This window comes from Trichosurus vulpecula, chromosome 2 (assembly GCF_011100635.1).
Source record: "Trichosurus vulpecula isolate mTriVul1 chromosome 2, mTriVul1.pri, whole genome shotgun sequence".
NCBI classification, from domain to species: Eukaryota; Metazoa; Chordata; class Mammalia; order Diprotodontia; family Phalangeridae; genus Trichosurus; species Trichosurus vulpecula.
Window position 1 is genome coordinate 454,359,638 of NC_050574.1, and position 20,725 is coordinate 454,380,362.

A 20,725-nucleotide genomic window follows, 5' to 3' on the forward strand; every position below is an offset into this window, starting at 1 on the left:
TGTAAATTAGAAAATAAAGTGCTATGTAAGATCCTTACTAACTTAGAGGAAATCAGAGAAAGCCTCCACAGAAAACGGTGGCATTTAAATTAGGCTTTCAAAGATGGGTAGGAAATTCAACAGGCAAAAAAGGGGAAGTACAGAATTCCAAGCATGAAAAAAAGTATGCAAAGGCATGGGGAGGGTGGAACACAAAGCAAATTTTTTGTGGGACAGAAATTGATCCAGTTTGTATGAAACATAAAGCGTATGAAGGGTTGTACTGGAAACACCTCTTATTAACTCATGAAGGCTGATTGTTAAATCCTCAGTGTGAGCATTTACACTTTGGAAATCAGCAATTGCTACAAATCAGAACTTGATTTATTGTTCTGTTGACTCTAGACTTAAGAAAGTAGCGAAGAAAAATGTTAATAATGCAGATTAAACTTTAAAGTGTGTCAAGTGGGTTTCGGAGAACCAATCAAAAAATCAATAAACATATAAGTGCTTACTCTGTGCCAGGCACTGACTTAAGTGCAATGGATACAGAAAGAGGCAAAAGATAGTCCCTGCCCTCAAGGAGCTTACAGTCTAAGGGGTGAGACAGGATACAAATAAATAAATACAAAGCAAGCTATATACAGGATAAATAGAAAATGATTAACAGAGGGAAGGCACCGAATTAAGAGAGGTTGGTGAAGGCTTTCTGTAGAAGACGAAATTTTATTTGGGATTTAAAAGAAGTCAAGGAAGTCAGAGGAGAGGAGAGAAAACATTCCAGGCCTGGATGGAGTGATTCATTAATGGAAGAGCCAATTGTTAAACATTTACCAACATACCACTCATGGAGGGGAACTATACAAGACCGTAATAGTAGTGTGCCACTAATTCTGGAGGGTCTTGAATGCCAAGGAAAGTTTTGGGCTTTATTCAGTAAGCAATTAGGAGCCACGGAAAAATTTTGAGCAGATCTATGAGTAACAAAAGATTTATAAAAAGATTATTTGAGGGAAAGAAAATCACGGAAATCGGAAGACCTATTAGGAGATTTTTATAGTATAAGAGAATGCAATGAGGGTCTGTTGTAGTTTGGAGTCAATGAGAATAGAAAGGGGAAAAATCCTGGAGATGGTGACAGTTCCTACTCAAAAAGGTTAACATGGGAACTTTAGTTCAGGAAGGCCTTTTTACATTGTGAAAGGTCAACATCCACTAAAGCTTCAGAAGTTAGAAAAATATGAATGTAAATACAGCACAAATTCTTTTACATCTAGACTAAAGACAGAATTGCACAAATAAGCTTTTCAGCAAAAAGTTCCAAACCAGACAAAGCAATTCTGGAAGAAAAGAAGTAATACCCAAAAATATAAAAATAGCTGGATAGTTCCCCAAGACTCTTCAACTTCAGTGGTTCAAATCCATCCTGACCTTCCTTCCATCCATGAGTTCTGAATTGTACAGGGTATTCTAGCATTCTCTTGAACTTTTAATAATAATGTTAGCTACCCAAGGATATGTCCAGGTGCCTCTTGCTTTCTTAATGGGAAAGACACTTAATAATTTCCTATTAGGAGAGCAAGACAACCATGATAATATTAATGAAGATTTTACTGGACCGGTGGAAGAAGGTAGAAGCTGATGGCAGGGAAACTGTATGGATTTAGGAGTATATTTAAGGAGGTGTCATTGAAGCAAAGAGAGAGAGTCAGAATAACAGGCTTTTTTTCTTCTGCTGCTTTCTTTTCTGGTCTCAGTAAAGAGTGTGGGGAAGCCTAGGAAAACAATAGTTTTAGAAAAGCACTTCTGGCCATAAAGCCCATGAAATAACAAGGTTTAGATGTAGAATGTGATGCCTATTTTTGAGTCTTAACATCTGCATCTCTCCCCAGGGGGAGAACTAGGACCAGCTTGTAGACATCACAAGAAGATGTGCAATAAGTGTAGACGAGGCAGAATGGACCTTTGGGAGGCCTCCAAGGAAATGGTGATTCATTGCTTGGGCTTCGATGGGGGGCAGGGTGAAAGGAAACCTCCCAGATTACTTCTATGGACTCCATCACCTCTCCCTACTTGGAGCATGGCCTCAACTAGGTGTTTATACCTGGGACCCTTGAGCAGAGTTCTACCTTTTTTGTGTTTCTTCTTTCCTAATCTTAGGTGAATTAGTATCTCAAGGACCTTTTGAGTTTAAAAAATGTTCAGTGGTTCTAGCCAATGAGTGTGAGAAAAGGGAGCCCCTCTCACTAGAGGCCAAGCTCCACATGATTAAATCTGGCCAAGTCACATGGTTGGGTATATGACAGGGAGAGATGGATACCCTAGTCCTTGTGGGCTCAGCAGCAGTGCTAGATAAGAAAGAATTTATCAATTAGAGCCATCCAAAAAATGGAACAGATTATCTTATGAAGGCTGAGGTCCCCGTGCCTCAGGCTAGCACAGTGTTATACATAGCACATACATCTGAAGCATTTAGTCAACGTTTCTTGGATTGATTTTAATGTTGTACTAGTGGTATAGGCAGTTTGATAAAATGATCTCTAAGTTCACATCTAAGTCTTAAGTCCTCTGATCTCTCATCACTAGAACTGAGGTGACCCATATGTACTGCAGATCCAGCCCTAGACTCTTATGACCCTTTGAAAACTCAGCTGAAATAAACTGTGATACGTGAATAGAGGGGAATGTTACTGTGCTGGAAGAAGCAGAGAAATTGAAGAATACAGAGAAGCATGGTAAAGCTAACATGAACGGATACAAGTGAAATAAGCAGAACAGAGAGAGGCAGGGGGGAAGGGAATCCACAGTGACTATAAGAAGGCAAGTGGGGGGGGGGGGTGGAAACCAATAAGAACAAAAAGCTGAAAGCTGTGTAATTATGTCGAAGCTTGACCCTGAGGAAGAGAGGAGAAAACATATCTCCTTCCCTTCTTTGCAGAGGTGAGGAAGTTAGGGATATAGAATATTGTATGTACTGTCAGGTTCTGTTGTTGGCTGTTGTGTTTGTCCTTTGTTTTCGAAGAGGACCATGACATCAGGGAAATGATCACATGACTTGCAGTTGACTTTGATTTGAGTGAGGGAGGGCTGTGCAAGGTCACCAGCTTCACTTTCTCCTCCAGAGCCATCTGGGTCCAGTGGCCTGAAATTCACCAGGATGACTGGAGATGGCCCAGGATTGGGAGACCCTGGCCCTTTTAGGCTAAGGTCTTTTCAGGCTCTCACTTTGAGTGAGGTAATGCCCATTCAGTGAACAGGCCTCTTTAAGAAGTTAATCAAGGGATGGCCCCTTTAACCAAAACTCAAAAAAAAAAAATAAAACTAGGAGGGGAAGACCTCAGGGTTCCTGGCCAAAAGAGAAACAGTTATTATTTAGTATTTACATGCACTCTATGCTAGGAGGGCAGGGACCTATTGTCTAATCTGGAACAAAGAATATCAATAAAAAATTTACGTTTCCCAGCTACAAAAAGAAAAGATGCAGCACTTTCAAAAATAAACAACCTAGGCTAAAAAAAAAAACCCTGACTACCAATGATATGTTGTGTGAAAAAAAGTAAATGGTTCAGATCCAAGTGTCCAACAGAACAAGGAAATTTTCCAAGATGGTGCTATAAGATGACTCTATCTTCCCATAGGAAAACTTGCTAAACTTCCACCATGGACTTGCCTAACAAGTATGAAAGAAACTGCCTCTGTACCTTCAATACGTGTTTGTTGGATTCTCTGTCATCAGGTGAAACATACAAACGGATGAACACAGAGTTGCTGTATTGTCCACGGAACACCGCCAGGGTCTGAAGGAGGCTGAACTTCCTTTCTGACCACACGCCTTCTGGACCAATGTTAGATTCTAACACAGGCCAGCGAAAGGGGGAATGTCTCAGTATGTGTAACAGTGGCTTGGCATCAGCTTTCTCTATCGCCTCTGAAAGAGAAAGAAGGTACAAAGAAACCAAGCCAGTGTTGTTAATTTGTTCCCTTAAGAGGAAAAGTACTAATTATTTGCCTTTAATCCATTTACTACTAGTACCATTTACTACTACTACTAGAGCCTACAACTTCAGGCTTAGACATCAGAAAAGGTTTAGCTAGAAAAATGCTTATTACTTCAAGAGAAGAGTAGGCTCTGACTTGTATTTAATGTAATCATAACTCATGTCATTTATGCCAAGAGAGATGCCTGGGAAAATTGTCTCCCTTAAAAAATACCCCAATACTCCAATACTCCAAAGGATCTCTTCAATGTAGGTATTCCTTCCAATAGTGCAGATTGCAATCCATCTGCACCTGCCCTTTCTATGAAACTCACCCCTCTCCATGTGCTCCAAAAAGCTTGCTATGATAGAGCACGGGAATAAATTAAAATAGGGAAAGACTCCTAAAATTAAAAGACTTTTTCCCCCTTCCTAAAATATTCAGAACCATATAATGATCTTTACCAAAATAAAATGCTGGATCACACCGGGAGACAGTAGTGTACTCTAATAAGAAACAAACTTTACCAAAGGAATAAATTGCTCATTTCATGCATTTTAAGTGCTCGATAATTCTTTTTGAAGCTTAATTTTTAATTAATGACCATTTATTTTCTTTCCTTCCAACCTCCTCCTTCCAACCTCCTCCTTCCAACCTCTTGATATTGAAAAAGAAAAGAAGAAAAATAAATATACATAGACAAGCAAAACCATTGTTTTGTTATTGATATGGTCAGTTATGCTGATAGTTTTCCTAATGTTGAACCAGCCCTACATTCCTCACATAAATTCCACCTGGTCATAATATATGATCTGTGCTATAAATTGCTCTAATTTCCTTGCTGGTATTTTATTTAAAATTTTTGCATCAATAACAATTAGGAAAATTGGTTTATAGTTTTCTTTCTCTGTTTTTACTCTTCTTAGTTTAGGTATCAGCAACATATTTGTGTCATAAAAGGAATCTGGTAGGACGCCTTCTTTGCCTGTTTTTCCAAATAGTTTATATAGTAGTAGAAATAATTGTTCTTTAAAAGTTTGGTAGAGTTCACTTGTGAATCTCTCAGGTCCTAAGGATTTACTCTTAGAGAGCTCATTTATGGCTTGTTCAATATTTTTTTCCAAAATAGAATTAATTATTCTATTTCCTCTTCTGTTAATCCAAACAATTTGTATTTTTGTAAATATTCATCCATTTCATGTAGATTATTAAATGTATTGGCATATACTTGGGCAAAATAGCTCTTAATAATCTGCTTTAATTTTATCTTCATTGGTGGTGAATTCACTGTTTTCATTTTTTATACTATTAATTTAGGTTTTTTCTTTCTTTTCTTTTACTCAAATTAACTGATGGTTTGTTTTACTAGTGTTTTTTTTAAATATAAAGCCAGCTCCTGATTTTATTTATTTGTTCAATGGTTTTTTACTTTCTATTTTATTCATCTCTCCTTTGATTTTCTGGATTTCCAATTTGGTGTTTAATTGGGGATTTTAAATTTGTTCTTTTATTTTGACTTTTCAGTTGCGTGTCCAATTCATTGATCTGCTCTTTCTCTATTTTATTGATTTGGAGATATAAACTTTTAGATGTAGAGAAATAAACATTTAGAGAAATAACTTTCCCCTAAGTACTACTTTGGCTACATCCCATAAATTTTAGTATGTTGTCTCGTTGTTGTCATTCTCTTTAATGAAATTATTGTTTCTTTCCATGATTTGTTCTTTGACCCACTCATTCTTTAGGATTAGATTATTTAGTTTCCAATAAATTTTTAATCTATATTCCCACAGCCTTTTATTAATGTCATTTTTATTGTATTATAGCTTTTAAAAGATGCATTTAATAATTCTGCTTTTCTGCATTTGGTTGTGAGAATTTTATGCCCTAATCTATCAGCAATTTTCATGAAGGTGCCATGTACAGCTGAAAAAAGATATACTCCTTTCTCTTTTCATTCGATTTTCTCAAAAGGTCTATCATATCTAGTTTTTTTTAAAAATTTTATTAATCTCCTTACCTTATTTCTTGTTTATTTGATGATTAGGTTGATCCAGTTCTGAGAAGGGCAAGTTGGGGTCCCCCACTAGTGTAGTTTTACTATCTATTTCCTGCTGTGATTCATTTAACTTTTCCTTTAAAAATCTGGATGCTATGCAGTTTGATGCATATATATTTAGTATTGATATTACTTCATTGTCTATGGCGCCTTTTAGCAAAATGTAGTTTCCCTGCTTATCTCTTTAATTAGCTCTGATTTTGCTTTTGCTTAATCTGAGATTGATCACTACCCCTGGTTGTTTTTTGTTGAGTTTTTGTTTGTTTGTTTGTTTTTACATTGGCTAAAGTATAATAGAGTCTTCTCCAGCCATTTACTTTTTACTCTGTGTGTGTCTCTATTTCAAGTGGGTTTCTTGTAAACAACATATTATTGGATTCTGTTTTTAATCCATTCTCCCATCCATTTCCATTTTATGGGTGAGTTCATCCCATTAACATTCACAGTTAGGATTACTTTGTATTTCCCTCCATTCTATTTTTTCTCTGTTTATCCTTCTCTCTGTCTTTTTGTCCTGCCCTTCCTCAAAAATCTGTTTTATTTCTGATAACTGCCTCCTTTAATCCACCCACACTTCTTTTAGTAACCTCCCATCCCCTTCTCTTCCTACTTCCCTATAGGGTAAGACAGATTTCTGTACCCAGTGGAGTGTGTATATCATTCCCTCTTTGAGCCAATTCCAATGAGAGCAAGGTTCAAGCATTGTCTGTCACCACCACCCCCATCTTCCCCTCCACTCTAAAAGATCTTCCTTTTATGCCTCTTTTTTGTGAGATAATTTCCTCCATTCTACCTTTCCCTTCCCCCTTCTCCCAGTGCACCCATCTCTCTCACTCACTAATTTTTTTAATCATCCCATTATAGTCAACTCACGTCCATGCTTTCTGTCTATATAAACTCGTTTTAACTGCCCTAATAATGAGAAATTTCTTAAGAGTTACAAGTATCATCATCCCATATGGGAATGTAAATAGTTTAGCCTTGTGAATGCCTTATGATTTCTCTTTCTTGTTTAGCTTTTTATGCTTCTCTTGAGTCTTTTCTTTGAAAGTCAGACTTTCTATTCAGCTCTGTCCTTTTCATCAGGAATGTTTGAAAGTCTTTTATTTCATTGAATATCTATTTTTCCCCTGAAGGATTATACTGTTTTGCTGGGTAGATGATTCTTGGTTGTAATCCCAGCTCCTTTACCTTCCAGAATATCATATTTTAAACTCTCTGATTCTTTAATGTAGAAGCTAGTAAATCTTATGTTATCCCGACTGCGGCTCCACAACATTTAAATTGTTTGTTTGTTTTTTTTTTTTCTGATTGCTTGCAGTATTTTCTCCTTGACCTGGGAGCTCTGGAATTTGGCTATAATATTCCTGGGAGTTTTCATTTAGGGGTCTTTTTCAGGAGGTGACCAGTGGATTCTTTCAATTTCTATTTTATCCTCTGGTTCTAGGATATCAAGGTGGTTTTTCTTGATAATGTACTGAAAGATGATGCATAAGCTCCTTTTTTTTAATCACGGCTTTCAGGTAGTCCAATAACATTTAAGTCATCTCTCCTGAATCTATTTTCCAGATCAGTTGTTTCACATTTTCTTCTATTTTTTTCCTGTTTTGATTTTGTTTGTTTCTTGATGTCTCATGGAGACATTAGCTTCCATTTGCCCAATTCCAATTTTTAATAAATTGTTTTCTTCAGTGAACTTTTTTATCTCTTTTTCCATTTGGCCAACTCCGCTTTTTAAGGAGTTCTCTGCAGTGGATTTTTGTGCCTCTTTTACTGTTGGCCAAGTCTGTTTTTAAGGTGTATTTTCATCAACATTTTTTTTTTTGCTTTTTACCAAGCTGTTGTCTCTCTTCTTATAATTTTCTTGCATCACTCTCATTTCTTTTTCCAATTTTTCCTCTGCCTCTTGTATTTGGTTTTTTAAATCCTTTTTGAGCACTTTAGGGAATTCCTCTTGAGCTTGTTTCCAATTAACATCTTTTCTTTGAGGCTTTGCTTGTGGCTATTTTGACATCACTGTCTTTTTCTGAGTTTTTGGTCTTGATCTTCCCTATCACCATAGTAACTTTTTATGATCAAGGTTATTTTTTGTTTGCTCATTTTTCCAGCCTGTTTCTTGACTTTTAACTTCATGTTAACACCCTGCTCCTGGGTGGAGGGGGCACTGTCCCAAGCTTCAGGTTTTTTGTGCTACTTTTTTCAAAGCTAGTTCTGAGGGTCTGTAAGTTTTGGTGTTTCCAAGGTGATATAATCTAGAGAGAGGTGTGGTCACTGCTTTCCTGGCCTGTCTTTATCTAGGAATAGACTTTGCTCTCCTGCAGGCATAAGCACTAGTGCTCCTTTTTGCATTAGAACTGAAACCAGGGTCCCTGCTCCCTTGTGAGCCAATCATAGGCAGTGTTCTCTGCCCTGGAATTGTGACCAGGGCCCTTGTTCTCTTGAGGCAAGAAGCACTACTGCTCTTCTTAACCCTAGGACTAGCACCCACAACTGCGTGTGAGTAATTGTAATAGCAATTTAGATTTGAAGATCTTTCCCACCCATTAATAGGCCATGTGACCTGCCTGCATCACAGGAAGCCTAAGTCACATGTGGTGGGAGGAGCTTGCTGAGAGGAAAAGGAAGTTGTGTCATGGGAAATGCTGAGAGAGCTGTTATGGCTGTTAATGGTGGTCATGATAGAGCTGAGGTAAAGAAAGTCGAATTGCGACAGTTGTACTGTGAGTTTGTTTTGGGAAAGACCCCAGCAGGGGGTAGGAGAGGTTTTGGGATGACCAGGCTCCCTGCTGTAATATTGTGTTTTAAGTTCTTTGCTTTTATGATAAAGTGGGCTCACTGATTATGGGATCTGATTATCTGGTGTCTGAATAAATGGTTTGCTTCTTCTGCCTTCTCTATAGAAAGTCTCTCATACTTTGTGATACAGAACCACATAGGCATATTCACAATTATCATTGATGTTGTGTTTATTGCCTTACTGATACAGTAATGCAATAGGGTCCTGAACCCAGCACCCAACACAGGTCCCCTGTAATCTCTTTCTGACCAGTTGTCTGACCTCCTTACAGTTTGTGGGCTGAGATTTCCTGAAGCTATTGCTGTAACTGATAAAATGATCTCCAAGGCCTATTGCTAGCACTGCCATGCATGGCCTATGATGTGCTCAGGGCCTGACCACCACCCTGATGTGACAGACCTTTCCTGACAACCTCCTAAGTTATCTTGGGTTGGAAAATTGTTTCACCTTAATCTTGTTTTGGTTCTTCCACTCCAGAATTCAATTTGAAGTATTATTTCAAAGTTGTTTGGAGGGGAATTTGGGAGAGTTCAGGTGAGCTCCTGCCTCTACTCTATCATCTTGGCTCCACTCCCTACTGAATTTCTAATATCCTAATTTATACCCAAAGAATATTTTAGTTCTCTTAGAATCTAGTTTCCATAAACCTAAATATTCTCTGCATCACCCTAACAACCTGATATTGGCTGTGGTAGATTCTTTCCAAATTTAATTTTTGATAGTTGGCAATAGCTTTAAACTTAAATTACACCTTTCAAGATGCATAGAATTCCAAAAATATGACTTGTAAATATTCATTGGATTTTGAAACTAACCATGATACTCACTCTCATTCATGCAAGAAGCATAAAGAATTTTGGCCTTCTGTATGGCTTCAGTGTCCCTCCTTCTGCTTAGTGATTTCTCCAGAAGTGCTGTGAAGTATAAAAAAAAGTATTAAGTGCCCACCTGTGGGTGGTACTATGCTGGATACCACATAACTCAAGGTAACAGTGATGATTCCTGAAGTTAAAAATTTAACATTGCAGAACGGACAATGAATACAAGAAACACCAGAGATGGGGGTGGCAGAGGTGGGGGGGGAATAGAGAGGGAGAAGGGGAAGACTCATACACAAGCATGTCCTAAGCAAATTCTTCAGAAAAAAAAATCCTTTTCTCGGCTTCTATTTCCAGATTCAAAGTTAATGAAAATCTTGGGTGCCAGTTGAGTCTAACTCTAAACTGGAATATTTACGTCCTCTACCAACAATAGAAGAGTCAAGAATTCATTTGCTCTAATAAAAATTTTAAAATGAAAAGCAAAGTCTGACTTATGCCACTCTGCCCATGTTTTCCCACTTGAATACCATACCTAGCTCAATTATAAGATGAGAAATGACATAGTGGAAAAAGTGTTTGTATCTGCAGTCAGAGAATCTAGGTTCACATTTTAGCTCTGCTGAGGATGATCTCTTAATTCCCAAATCTGAAGGTCTTCTTTTGATCCTTCTCATTCTCTATCTACAACATACGACATGGTTAATCATCTTCTCCTTCTGGATACACTCTCCTGTGAGTTTTAGTAGCACTACTCTCTTCTGGTGAGCCTCTTACCTTTGTTCTCACTCTCCTCTATCATCTCACCATCCACATGGCATGCCCTAACTTTGAGTTTTCCCTAAAATTTTGCCCTAAGTCCTCTACATTTCCTCTCAGTGACTCCATCTGCTCCCATATGACTTTCTATGCACCCAGCCCCAGCCTCTTCCCTGAGCTGTATTCCAACTGCCCATTGGACGTTTCAAACCTGATGTCCCAGAGATATAGCATCTCAACATATCTAAAACTAAGCTCAGTATCTTTCTCCTATTTTAAACTTCTCTATTTCTATCAAATTTACCAATTTGTATCATCAGCATCTGCATCTAACATATAGTGGGGGTTTAATAAATGTTTATTGATAGATTAAAGAGTATTATTTGGCTGATTCAAATTGTGGTTGTATAACTTGCATTCTATTTTAAGTAAATGGCGTCTTGCATTGATGCGTCATTTTTAATTCTGGTTCGTGGGGAGAGGTTCAAAGGAAAATGAAAGCTTTTAATCAGATGCTAAATAGATGGTGAATCCTAACAAGTTCTAGGAACCAGGAAGTGGCTGTGAGAAGCTACATACATATTATTCTGACACTTGAATAGGTTGAATGAATTACCCAGGTCACTTCACTACCAATATGGCAGAGGCAGAACCCAAAGCCAGACCTTCTGATTCTAAATCTAGGGATCTATCCACTACCCCATAATCTCTTCAACAGAAGACTCATAATTCTTTACCCAATGACCTTCCCCACTCTTGTATTTGAACTGCTTTGTACATATTTGAACTTATTTACTTTATGTATGTCTATATGTATGACAACAAATACGTAGTGTGTATATGTTTGCGCATATAATGGATAATATACGTATATACATATATGAGTACAAAAACATATACATGTGTGATACACGTATGTATATTGTGTATGTGCATATCCCCTCCCTACTCCACTTCTCACTTATGTCTGCAACATGCAGAATGTTAGCAGTACCTGAGCAGTATCAAACATCTAAATGAAATTGGGCCTATCTACCTCCACATGTTTTCCGCAGCAATTTAAGAACTTCAACATGCGGACTATAATATGTGTATTGTTTGTGTGTGTATGTATACGTACATGTACACGTAGATACAGAGACTTGTCTTCTTCCTTAGAATGAAAGGTCCCTCAAAAGCAGGGATTGTTTCATTTTTCGTACTTGTGTCCCCCAAGCCTAACATAGTACCTAACACATAGTAGGTGCTTAATAAATACTTGCTGATTGATCTGTTGAACTACGTGTAAATATATTTGGAACATAGGACTTGTTTGGTGACAAAAAGGAGAAGTTAGAAAGCTTATCTAACTTGCCTTAAAATGACGGCTTTAAAATTGCCTTAAAATTAATATGTTAAAGGCCTGTTTAAGATGTAGCTACATAAACAAGATGGCTGGCATGCAGCTATTTTGAAGTTGCTTTCAAAAGCAATCCCTAATTTAAAAGCACTGATGTATTTTAAGGAGAATAAACTAATTAGCCTTTCAGTTCTTTATGAACTAGGGCGATAGGACTCAGAAAAAAACCAGTGCTTTAAACGCATTTAAAAGTAGCAATCTGCCATAATGAATGGGAGCTAAAGATTCCCAGTTTTACCAGGGAATCATAGCAATTTCCACATCTACCTACAAAGAAACTCTTTTTTCAATGGCAACTGCCCATCAATTGAAAACAACCTTGTCTCCTACAAAACCAGAGTGTAATAAATGTTCCTACTGTGCCCTGCATAGCCATGAGGACCCACTGTATCAGATTAATAAATAATTACATATTCTCTGAAGAGAATCCTACCCTTAGTCTAGAAATCATGCCTTTCAAAAATTTGCAGCCAAGAGTCTCTGTCTTGTTGCGCAAACACCTAAGTAACAGAAATGCATGGAGAGTTTTAAAAATAGGAAGGGAAAAAGAGAGAGGGAAGGACCCTGAATTTATTCTATTCATTATTTCTTTCCTGTGGGTTATCAGACAGCAATAAAACTAACACCACCCCCCAAAAAAAGGAGGTGAAGGGAATGATAAAAATGAGATAAATTGTAGCCACATTAAAATTCTGTTAAAATTCTCTTCTAGCCTTTTCACTCTGTTGCTTCAATGCAAATGAGATGAACCTGCTACCATCTTTAAATTGCTAGGGAAGGTAGATATTCCCAAATTCATTTAGGCATTTGATATTGTTCAGGTAACTGCAAATATTCCACATGCTGCACACATCGGTGAGGAGAGGGGCAGGGAGAGGAGAGAGAAGCCAGGGATTAAGGAAAATATAAAATAGTAAGCATTTGCTTAGGTGTGTACCCAAGGTGAGCTGTAAATATGGGGGACTGGATAGGGAAAGAAAGGGGCAGAAGGCATGAAGATGATAAATAGTTCCATTCCAATGCGGAAACCATACACAGACCTGATTTGCTCTGCTAAAAGAACTGACTGTTTTGGGGGTGTTTGTATATGTCGAAATTTGCTGTCATTGTTTTAAAGCAGATTATATTCCCGGTGTTTTTGTACACCACCATTCTCTTCTTTCCTCCCTTCCACATCAGTCCTCCCAAATGTCCCCCCTCCCATCCCGAGGAGAGGCAGCATTTATATGCAGACCATGAGGTAGCAATCAGTGGATAGCCACCATGTTTATGCATCTGTGAATGTGAATTAGTGAAAAGAAAGAAAGAAATCTAGCCTGGGGATTCATTAATGAATGAGAAACAAAGCCTAACACAGGCCACATCCCTGCATCCCTGGTCATTAAAGTGTCCCTAAAGCCTTCTAAGTACAGTTACCTCTCCACAAAACTTTCATTGTTTATTCGAAGGAACTTTCAAATATCAGCCCCCCCCACACACACACACACACACATTCAAGTACCTTTTATCATGTTACCACAGAAACTGAAACCTCTGATTTATTCAGCTCTCTCAGCAGAACAAAGCTCAGCGTTTAAAATGTGTTCACAGTCATGAAATTTGTGCATTATAAAGGTAAGCTTCAAACACCCACTATCCGTACCTAGAGAAAAATCATTTAAAAACAAAACAAAAACAACCTAAACAGGACTTTAGGCAGCCCAGTGACGAATAAACCTAGTCTGCTATTTTCATCACCTTTCCTTTACCCGCTCCTAATGGCAGAAAAAACAACGGAATTTATTAAGTGCCTACTATATGCTAGGGGGCAAGGTAGGCAGCTCAGTGGATAGAGTGCCAGGCCTGGAGTCAGGAAGACTCATCTTCCTGAGTTCAAATGCATCCTCAGACACTTACTAGTTGTGTGACCCTGGGCAAGTTGTTTAATCCTGTTTGCCCCAGTTTCCTCAACTGTAAAATGAGCTGGAGAAGGAAACGGCAAACCATTCTAGTATCTTTGCCAAGAAAATCCCAAAGAGGATCATGAAGAGTCTGACATGAATGAACAACAAAACTATATGCTATGAGAAGGTGCCAGGAATCCTAAGAGATCTATACCACCACCGCCACACAACCCCTATTTTACAGATGCAAAATCTGAGGCTAGGTGATTGGATTACCCAAGGTCACACAGGACATAAGCATCAGAGCCAAGAATCATCCTTGGTCCTCTGACTCCACATCCAGTGCTCTTTTCACTACGTGAAGCTACCTCTCCTGCCCTCAAATGGCTTATGAGTTACAACATAGTGGTACTCTCCTAAAATAGTTCCAAAGGGCTCATGTCAGAAAATGCCATCCACATCCAGAGAAAGAACTATGGAGTCTGAATGCAAATCGATCAAAGCATACTTTATTGTTTTCTGTTTTGTTTGTTTTTCCTTCTCATGGTTTCCCCCATTGGTTATAATAGTCCTACACAACATGACTAATGTGAAAATATGTTTAATAGGAATGTATATGTAGAGCCTATTGGACTGCAGGCCATCTGGGGAAGGAGGGGGAGAAAATTTAAAACTTATGGAAGTGAATGCTGAAAACTAAAAATAAATAAATTAACTAATAAAAAAAAAACAAATAGTCCTCCATCTGCAAAACGAGAGGGCTGCACTAGAGGACACTAAGCTTTACAAAGCATTTCACATATGCAGCCTCCTTCGGTCCTCAAATCAAGAAAGGTGCTATTTTTATCCACATTTTACAGTTTAGGAAACCGAGACTAAGAGATTAGGTGACTTGCCTAGGGTCACACAGTCAGTAATTTTCTGAGGCAGACTTTTGATTCAAGTCATCCTGATTCTTTAGTACCTACTATGCCCGATGTTGTCAAACTGAAGAAGAAATAGGAGCTAGTGAATCCCCTATAAAGGACAGCTAGGTGGTATCCTAGATAGAGGGCTGGGCCTGGAGTCAGGAAGACCTAAGTTCGAATCTGGCCTCAGACACTGCATGATCCTAGGCAAGTCATTTAACCCTGTTTGCTTCTTTCCTCATTTATAAAACGAGCTGGCAAACTATTCCAGTATCTTTGCCCCAAAAATCCCAAAGAAGGGGTCACAAAGAGTCAGACATGACTGAAAATGGCTGAGCCATAACAACAACAAACCTCATATAAGGTTCCTCATGGACTTCGTGTTGAGTTACTCGCAAAATGTAATGTTATTTATGTTTTATTGTATTTTATTTATTTTGTTCAGCATTTCCCATGTTTAATCTGACCACAGATGCTGTATGTAGCCCCCGGGCTGTTTGTCCGATGCCTCTGCTCTATCCCATGCAGAAGTCTAGAAAGATAATGTACTACTGAGGTCTGGGGGGCACAAGGTTATTACCCACAAAGAGAATAAGGGAAGTCTTCCTGGAGGAGACAGCCTTTGAATTGAGTTTTAAACACAGGTAAGAATTCAATAAGCAAAGAGGAGGAAGGAGGGAATCCTAACACAGGAAGAGTATGAGCCAAGGTTAAAGGCATGAGAACACAGTGCCTGTTGGAATCAGAGAAGAGTTCAGTTGGTCGAGTAGCAGTACATGCCTAATTATGGGGGCCTTGATTGCAAAGCAGAAATTTTGAAATTTGAGAGAAAAAATATGAAGAACTTGAGCTTCTTTGATATTTCACAAAATCCATGATGTCATTGTTGGGCTCTCTTTCCACCAGCAGAGATGCAGCCACCCCATGCCTTAGTAGAAATTATTTTTAATTGCTTTGATCAAAATAATTAATCACCTATGGTAGGCATTAATCATTCTGGTATTTCTTCAGGCTGGTCCTCACATAACAGATACACAGTTCATAATACTCAAAAATCTTCCTGACAGAGTTTGGGTTCCACTGGTATAACCTTTAAGAGTCTAGGTCAGAGCCATATCCTTAAAATATGACTTTGGTTGAGGAATTGAGGTTGAAAAAGACCAAATATTTCCAGCCTCCACAACCAAGGGAGTAATGAGAACATGCAAGAGTTAAAACTTTTTTAAAACGATGTCTCAGGTTTGATTCTGTTTTGGACAATCCTTAAAACCTACCTTTAGATGGCATCATGGCTGAAGGCCCCCTCTAATCTTCCTATTTTTAGTCCTTGTTGTTTCCAGACTACAGACTTCAGTTTGGTTTATACACTCTTCATCTTATTTACTGTACTGAGAAATTTCATTTTTCTAACTCACCCTGCATGGTTATTAAACTCTTGTCGCATCAGACCTAAAAAGTCCAAATCGGCTCGCAAAGTCTGTTGTCATTCACATTAAAAATATATAAATAAAATTCAAGTTAACTAAGTCATGCTCTATGGATTCTATAAACTTTCTACTTTCATATGGTTTGTGTGACACTCATCTTTTTAACTGCTCAGACAGACAATCAGCCAAGCACGGGATTAACTAAGTTTGTTTGACATACTGAAAAGACAATAAAAGATGATATTTCTCACTCTTCTGGAAAACCCCTGCCTACAGATAGAGAGAGGCTGCTCGAATGTTTATTTTCTTCTTTTATTTTCTGTGATCTTTTTATAAATGATAATTGTGGGTACGCATCAGCTTGAGGAGAAAAAATTGGGGTAGGAGATGATTTGAGGACTCCTTAAGTAGCTCTAAATCACCCGCCCAGATTGCAAGGTACAAAATAATAACATTCTTTTTAATGCAAAAAGTATACCCCTTCCTCTATAATTAGGTCTATTTTGTCAAACTGCCTAGCCCTAAAGGAAGCTTAATGGAAGGCAACTTTTTCTGCTGTATTTATTATTTAGTATTACACTTCCAAGAAATGAAATGAAATTTTAGTATCGTACTTTAAAAGAACCTCAAAATCAATCTACCAATACAATCTTTCAACACATGAAAACTGCCTCTCTTAAAATAATTTCTATCACATCTGATAATACAGTAGAATGTCTGTAACATGCTGCTGAGCTTGTTATAACCCATGCCAATTTTTCCAATAAAACTTAGGAAAGGCAGATAAGAAGTATACAGATCTATATCTATATCTATATCTATACCTATATCTATATATATATATATATATATGACTATATCTGTGTACACAGATATAGATAAATATAACTGTCTGATTGCCTACCTTGCTATTAGAACTAAATTGGTGATAGGAGATAGAGCATCATAAGAAAATATTCTTTCTGGTCAATCCTGGGATATCTAAGTACCTAGTATTTATTGATGTCTGAGAAAGATTTCTGGCAGTAAACTAAGAGACGGTAAACCTATCATTTACCTTATCAACAGATTTCTCAGCCCTATCCTTAGAAAGGCATTTCCTGTATTAATGATGTCCATATATGCTGAGCCACAGTTAGGAGGACATTCAATCCAACTGGACAAATGTTTGTTGAATGATTGCTGTGTGCAAGGACCACAATAAGTTCTGCAGAATATATAATAATTAAAAAGTGATAATAGCTAGCATTTATAGAGCAGTTATAGTTTACAAAGTATAATTTACATGTCATCTCATTTGATTATCACAGCATAAAGAAACTGAGGGTGTGGAGAGGTTAATTGGCTAGGGTTACATAGCTTGTTAGCATGGGGGTTGGAATTTGAGCTTAGAACTCCTGGCCCCAAGTCTGGAACATTGGCCACCTAGCTGCCTAGAGCTGAGTTAAGCCACATACTTTAAGATCCTGCTCCTCAAGGACCTTGAAATCTAGTAGAGGTACTCAGAAGTAACACAAATTACTCTGTGATAAGTACCATTAAAATTTTCATTGTTACAGGTGGTTCAAAGGAGGAAAAGACCACATTCTATTATAGGAGGGTAGGATAAAGGAAAGGGAAATCAGGGAAAACTTTATATATAGAAGGTGGTTTTGGATGTGTGTCTTAAAGAATGTATATTAATTCATTAGGAAGAAATAAAGAAGGAAAGCATTTCAAACAGAAGAAACAGAATTCTAGGTAATCTGGAGAGGATAAGGAATGGTCCAAATGGGAAGTATAGTTTGACTGGAGCATAAAGTATGTGAGAAGCAGTGTGAGATAAATTGCAATAGGGTGGTTGTTTATGAAGGAGTTTAGAGGCAAGAAGGAATAATTTAAGGTTTCTAAATAAAGGAACAGGCAGCTAGGTGCTGCAGTGGATAGAGTGCCACATCCAGAGTCAGGAAGATCTGAGTTCAAGACACTTATTAGCTGTGTGACCCTGGGCAAATCACTTAACCCTGTTTGCCTCAGTTTCCTCATCTGTAAAATGAGCTGGAAAAGGAAATGACAGATCACTCTAGCATCTTTGCCAAGGAAACCCCAAATGGGGTCACTGAGAGTCAGACATGACTAAAATGATTATACAACAACAACAATTGGAAGGCAGAGAGAACACTAACAGGGGGAATCAGGTATGCTTCACAGAAGAGCCATCATCTCAGTAGAGCCTTGAAGAAAGAAAAGGATACTGGGAGAGCAAGATAAGGCATGCATTCCAGAGGAACATCTTTAATGAAAGTATGAAATTGATGGAATGTTCAGTTTAGGGACCAGTTAGCAGTCCAGTTTGTCTGGAACTTGGAGTTCAAGAAATTGAATGAAGTGAAATAAGACCAGAAAGGGAGGTGGGAGCCAGATTGTAAAGAGTCTTAAATGCAAGGCTAAAGAGTCTATATTTTATCCTAGAGGAAATGAGGAACAAATGAAATTTTGTGAGCAAGGGAATAATATGATCAGACCTGTGCCTGAGGAAGATAATTTTGGTGGTTGGATAGAGGTCCCAGAGAAACAGTGTGTCTGCCTTGGATATAAATGTAATCTATTATGTTTATGGTTTTCTTAATGTTACACTGTCCCAACATTCTTCATAAAAATCCTATCTTATCGTAGGGAATAATCTTTGGAATATATTAGATGTCATCTTTGCTAATATTTTATTCAGTATTTATGCATCAGAATTCATTATAGATGACGTTGGCTAATAGTTTTATTTCTCTGTATTTTCTTTTCTGATGTGGAGATAGATATGGGCTGTTAACCCTTTTGACCCCTTTGACCATCTGATAAAGCCTATGAACTCCCTCTCAAAATCATGTTTTTAAATGTATAAGAAAATACAAAGCATAACAAAAGAAACCAATTATATTAAGTTGTTGTCCAGCTGTGTTCAACTTTTTGTGATCCCATTTGAGGCTTTCTTGGCAGAGGTACTGCAGTGCTTTGCCATTTCCTTCTTCAGCTCATCTTGCAGATGAGGAAACTGAGGCAAATAGAATTAAGTGACTTGCCCAGGGTCACACAATTAGTATTTGAGGCCAGATTTGAACTCAGGAAGATGAGTCTTCCTGACTCCAGGCCTGGCACTCTATCCACTGAACTACCTAGCCGTCCAAATATCTGAAATACTATTGTCAAATATTTTTTAAAAAAACAAGTGTGTGCACCAAGAATTAAGAACCACGGAACTAGGAGAGGTCTGATGTCTTCTACCTCTATTTCTGCAAACAATATATATCATATAAGAGTTAATTACTCTTTGAATGATTAATAGATTTTGCTTATAAATCCATCTGGGCTGTTGTTTTCATAGAAAAGGCAAGGAAAGATGACCACATATCCCATAAAATGATGTTTCTTGTTGCCTTTGTCAATGCATGCCAAAACCACCTCTGCCAGCTCCACTTTTTTCCTTCTCCAAAAAGGATCTCCAAGTCTTCCAATTAACTGTAACATCTTTTGTTCCTCTAGTTTCATTTATAGCAAGAAGGTTAAGATTAATTTGACTGAATTCTCCTGTCTATTCAGTTGCTAGAGAAAGATCACACAGTTAGAGTACAAACAGTAAATGTTTATAGAAAGCCTAAACACAATGGGATTCCTGGTACCCTTTGCCCCTTTCCCACTGTTGTACCACTATCACTGCAAAAGTAAATGTGCCATGCAAGATTGAAAACTAGCTTGTGTTTTTACCTTCTTTCATGGATGGTCATGACAAAGGATTCATGATGTGGTGGCCATTCTATTGGTGATGAGTCTTTCCCTACTTCATGACGTTGGATCCTCAGAAAGCAGATATAGATAAACTATTCAGATTAACAAAAAATAGGTAATTCACAAAAGTGAATTTCAGAAAGAGAAGTTTAATAAGTCCCGAATGAACCCTAAAAATGAAAAACCACAACAATAGCCCAGATGGATTTACAAGTGAGTCATTCAAAGAATAATTAATTCTTATATGATATAAATTCTTTGCAAAAAATAGAAATAGAAGACACCAAACGTTCTATCTCAAGGGTTCTTAATCTAAGGTGTACAAATTTGTTTTTAAAAATATTTTGACAATTGCGTGCATTTAATTGGTTACCTTCGTGTTTCAGAGTTGTGACTTGTTCAACTATCCTTTCTGAAATTCATGTGAATTATCTATTTTTTTTGTTAATCTGAACATTTTATTTGTGTCTGCTTTTTGAGGACCAACCTAGTGACATAGGGAAAGGCTCATCACCAAGAGATTGGCCACCATGAGATGAATTCTTTGACCACAACCACTCATGAAAGAAGGAAAAACGCAAACTAGACCTCATCCTTGCATTGTCCTCTTACTTCTGCAGTGATGGTGGCAAAACAGTGGGAAGGGGACAGAGAGTGTCAAGAATCCCATAGCTTTTAATTCTCTCTAAATATTACCTCTTTTTACTCTAAATGTAAGATCTTTGTCCAGCAACTGAGTGTACATATTCTCAGGAGCATTCGGCTAAAACAGTCTTGACATTCTTGCTGTAAATGAAACCAGAAAACCAAAAGATGTTACAGTGAAATGGAAGACTCAGAGATCCTCTTTGGAGAGGAAAAAATGGAACTGGCAGAGTCGGTTTTGTCATGCATCCACAAAGGCAACAAGAAAACATCATATTATGAGACATGTCTCAACATACAAATGATTGCAGCTTAAG

The 20,725-nt window shown here is 37.8% G+C and overlaps 1 protein-coding gene across 1 annotated transcript in view; it reads right to left on the bottom strand.

Annotated features, from left to right (window-relative positions):
* The window catches only part of PHEX (phosphate regulating endopeptidase homolog X-linked), a 272,352-nt gene that overhangs the window by 202,621 nt on the left and 49,006 nt on the right, over window positions 1-20,725 (bottom strand). The window contains exons 4-5 of the mRNA XM_036746177.1: window positions 9,641-9,727; window positions 3,681-3,907 (exon numbers count right to left, since the gene is read on the bottom strand). Of these exons, the coding sequence (XP_036602072.1) occupies window positions 3,681-3,907; window positions 9,641-9,727 (314 nt within the window). The remainder of the gene's footprint in view (window positions 1-3,680; window positions 3,908-9,640; window positions 9,728-20,725) is intronic.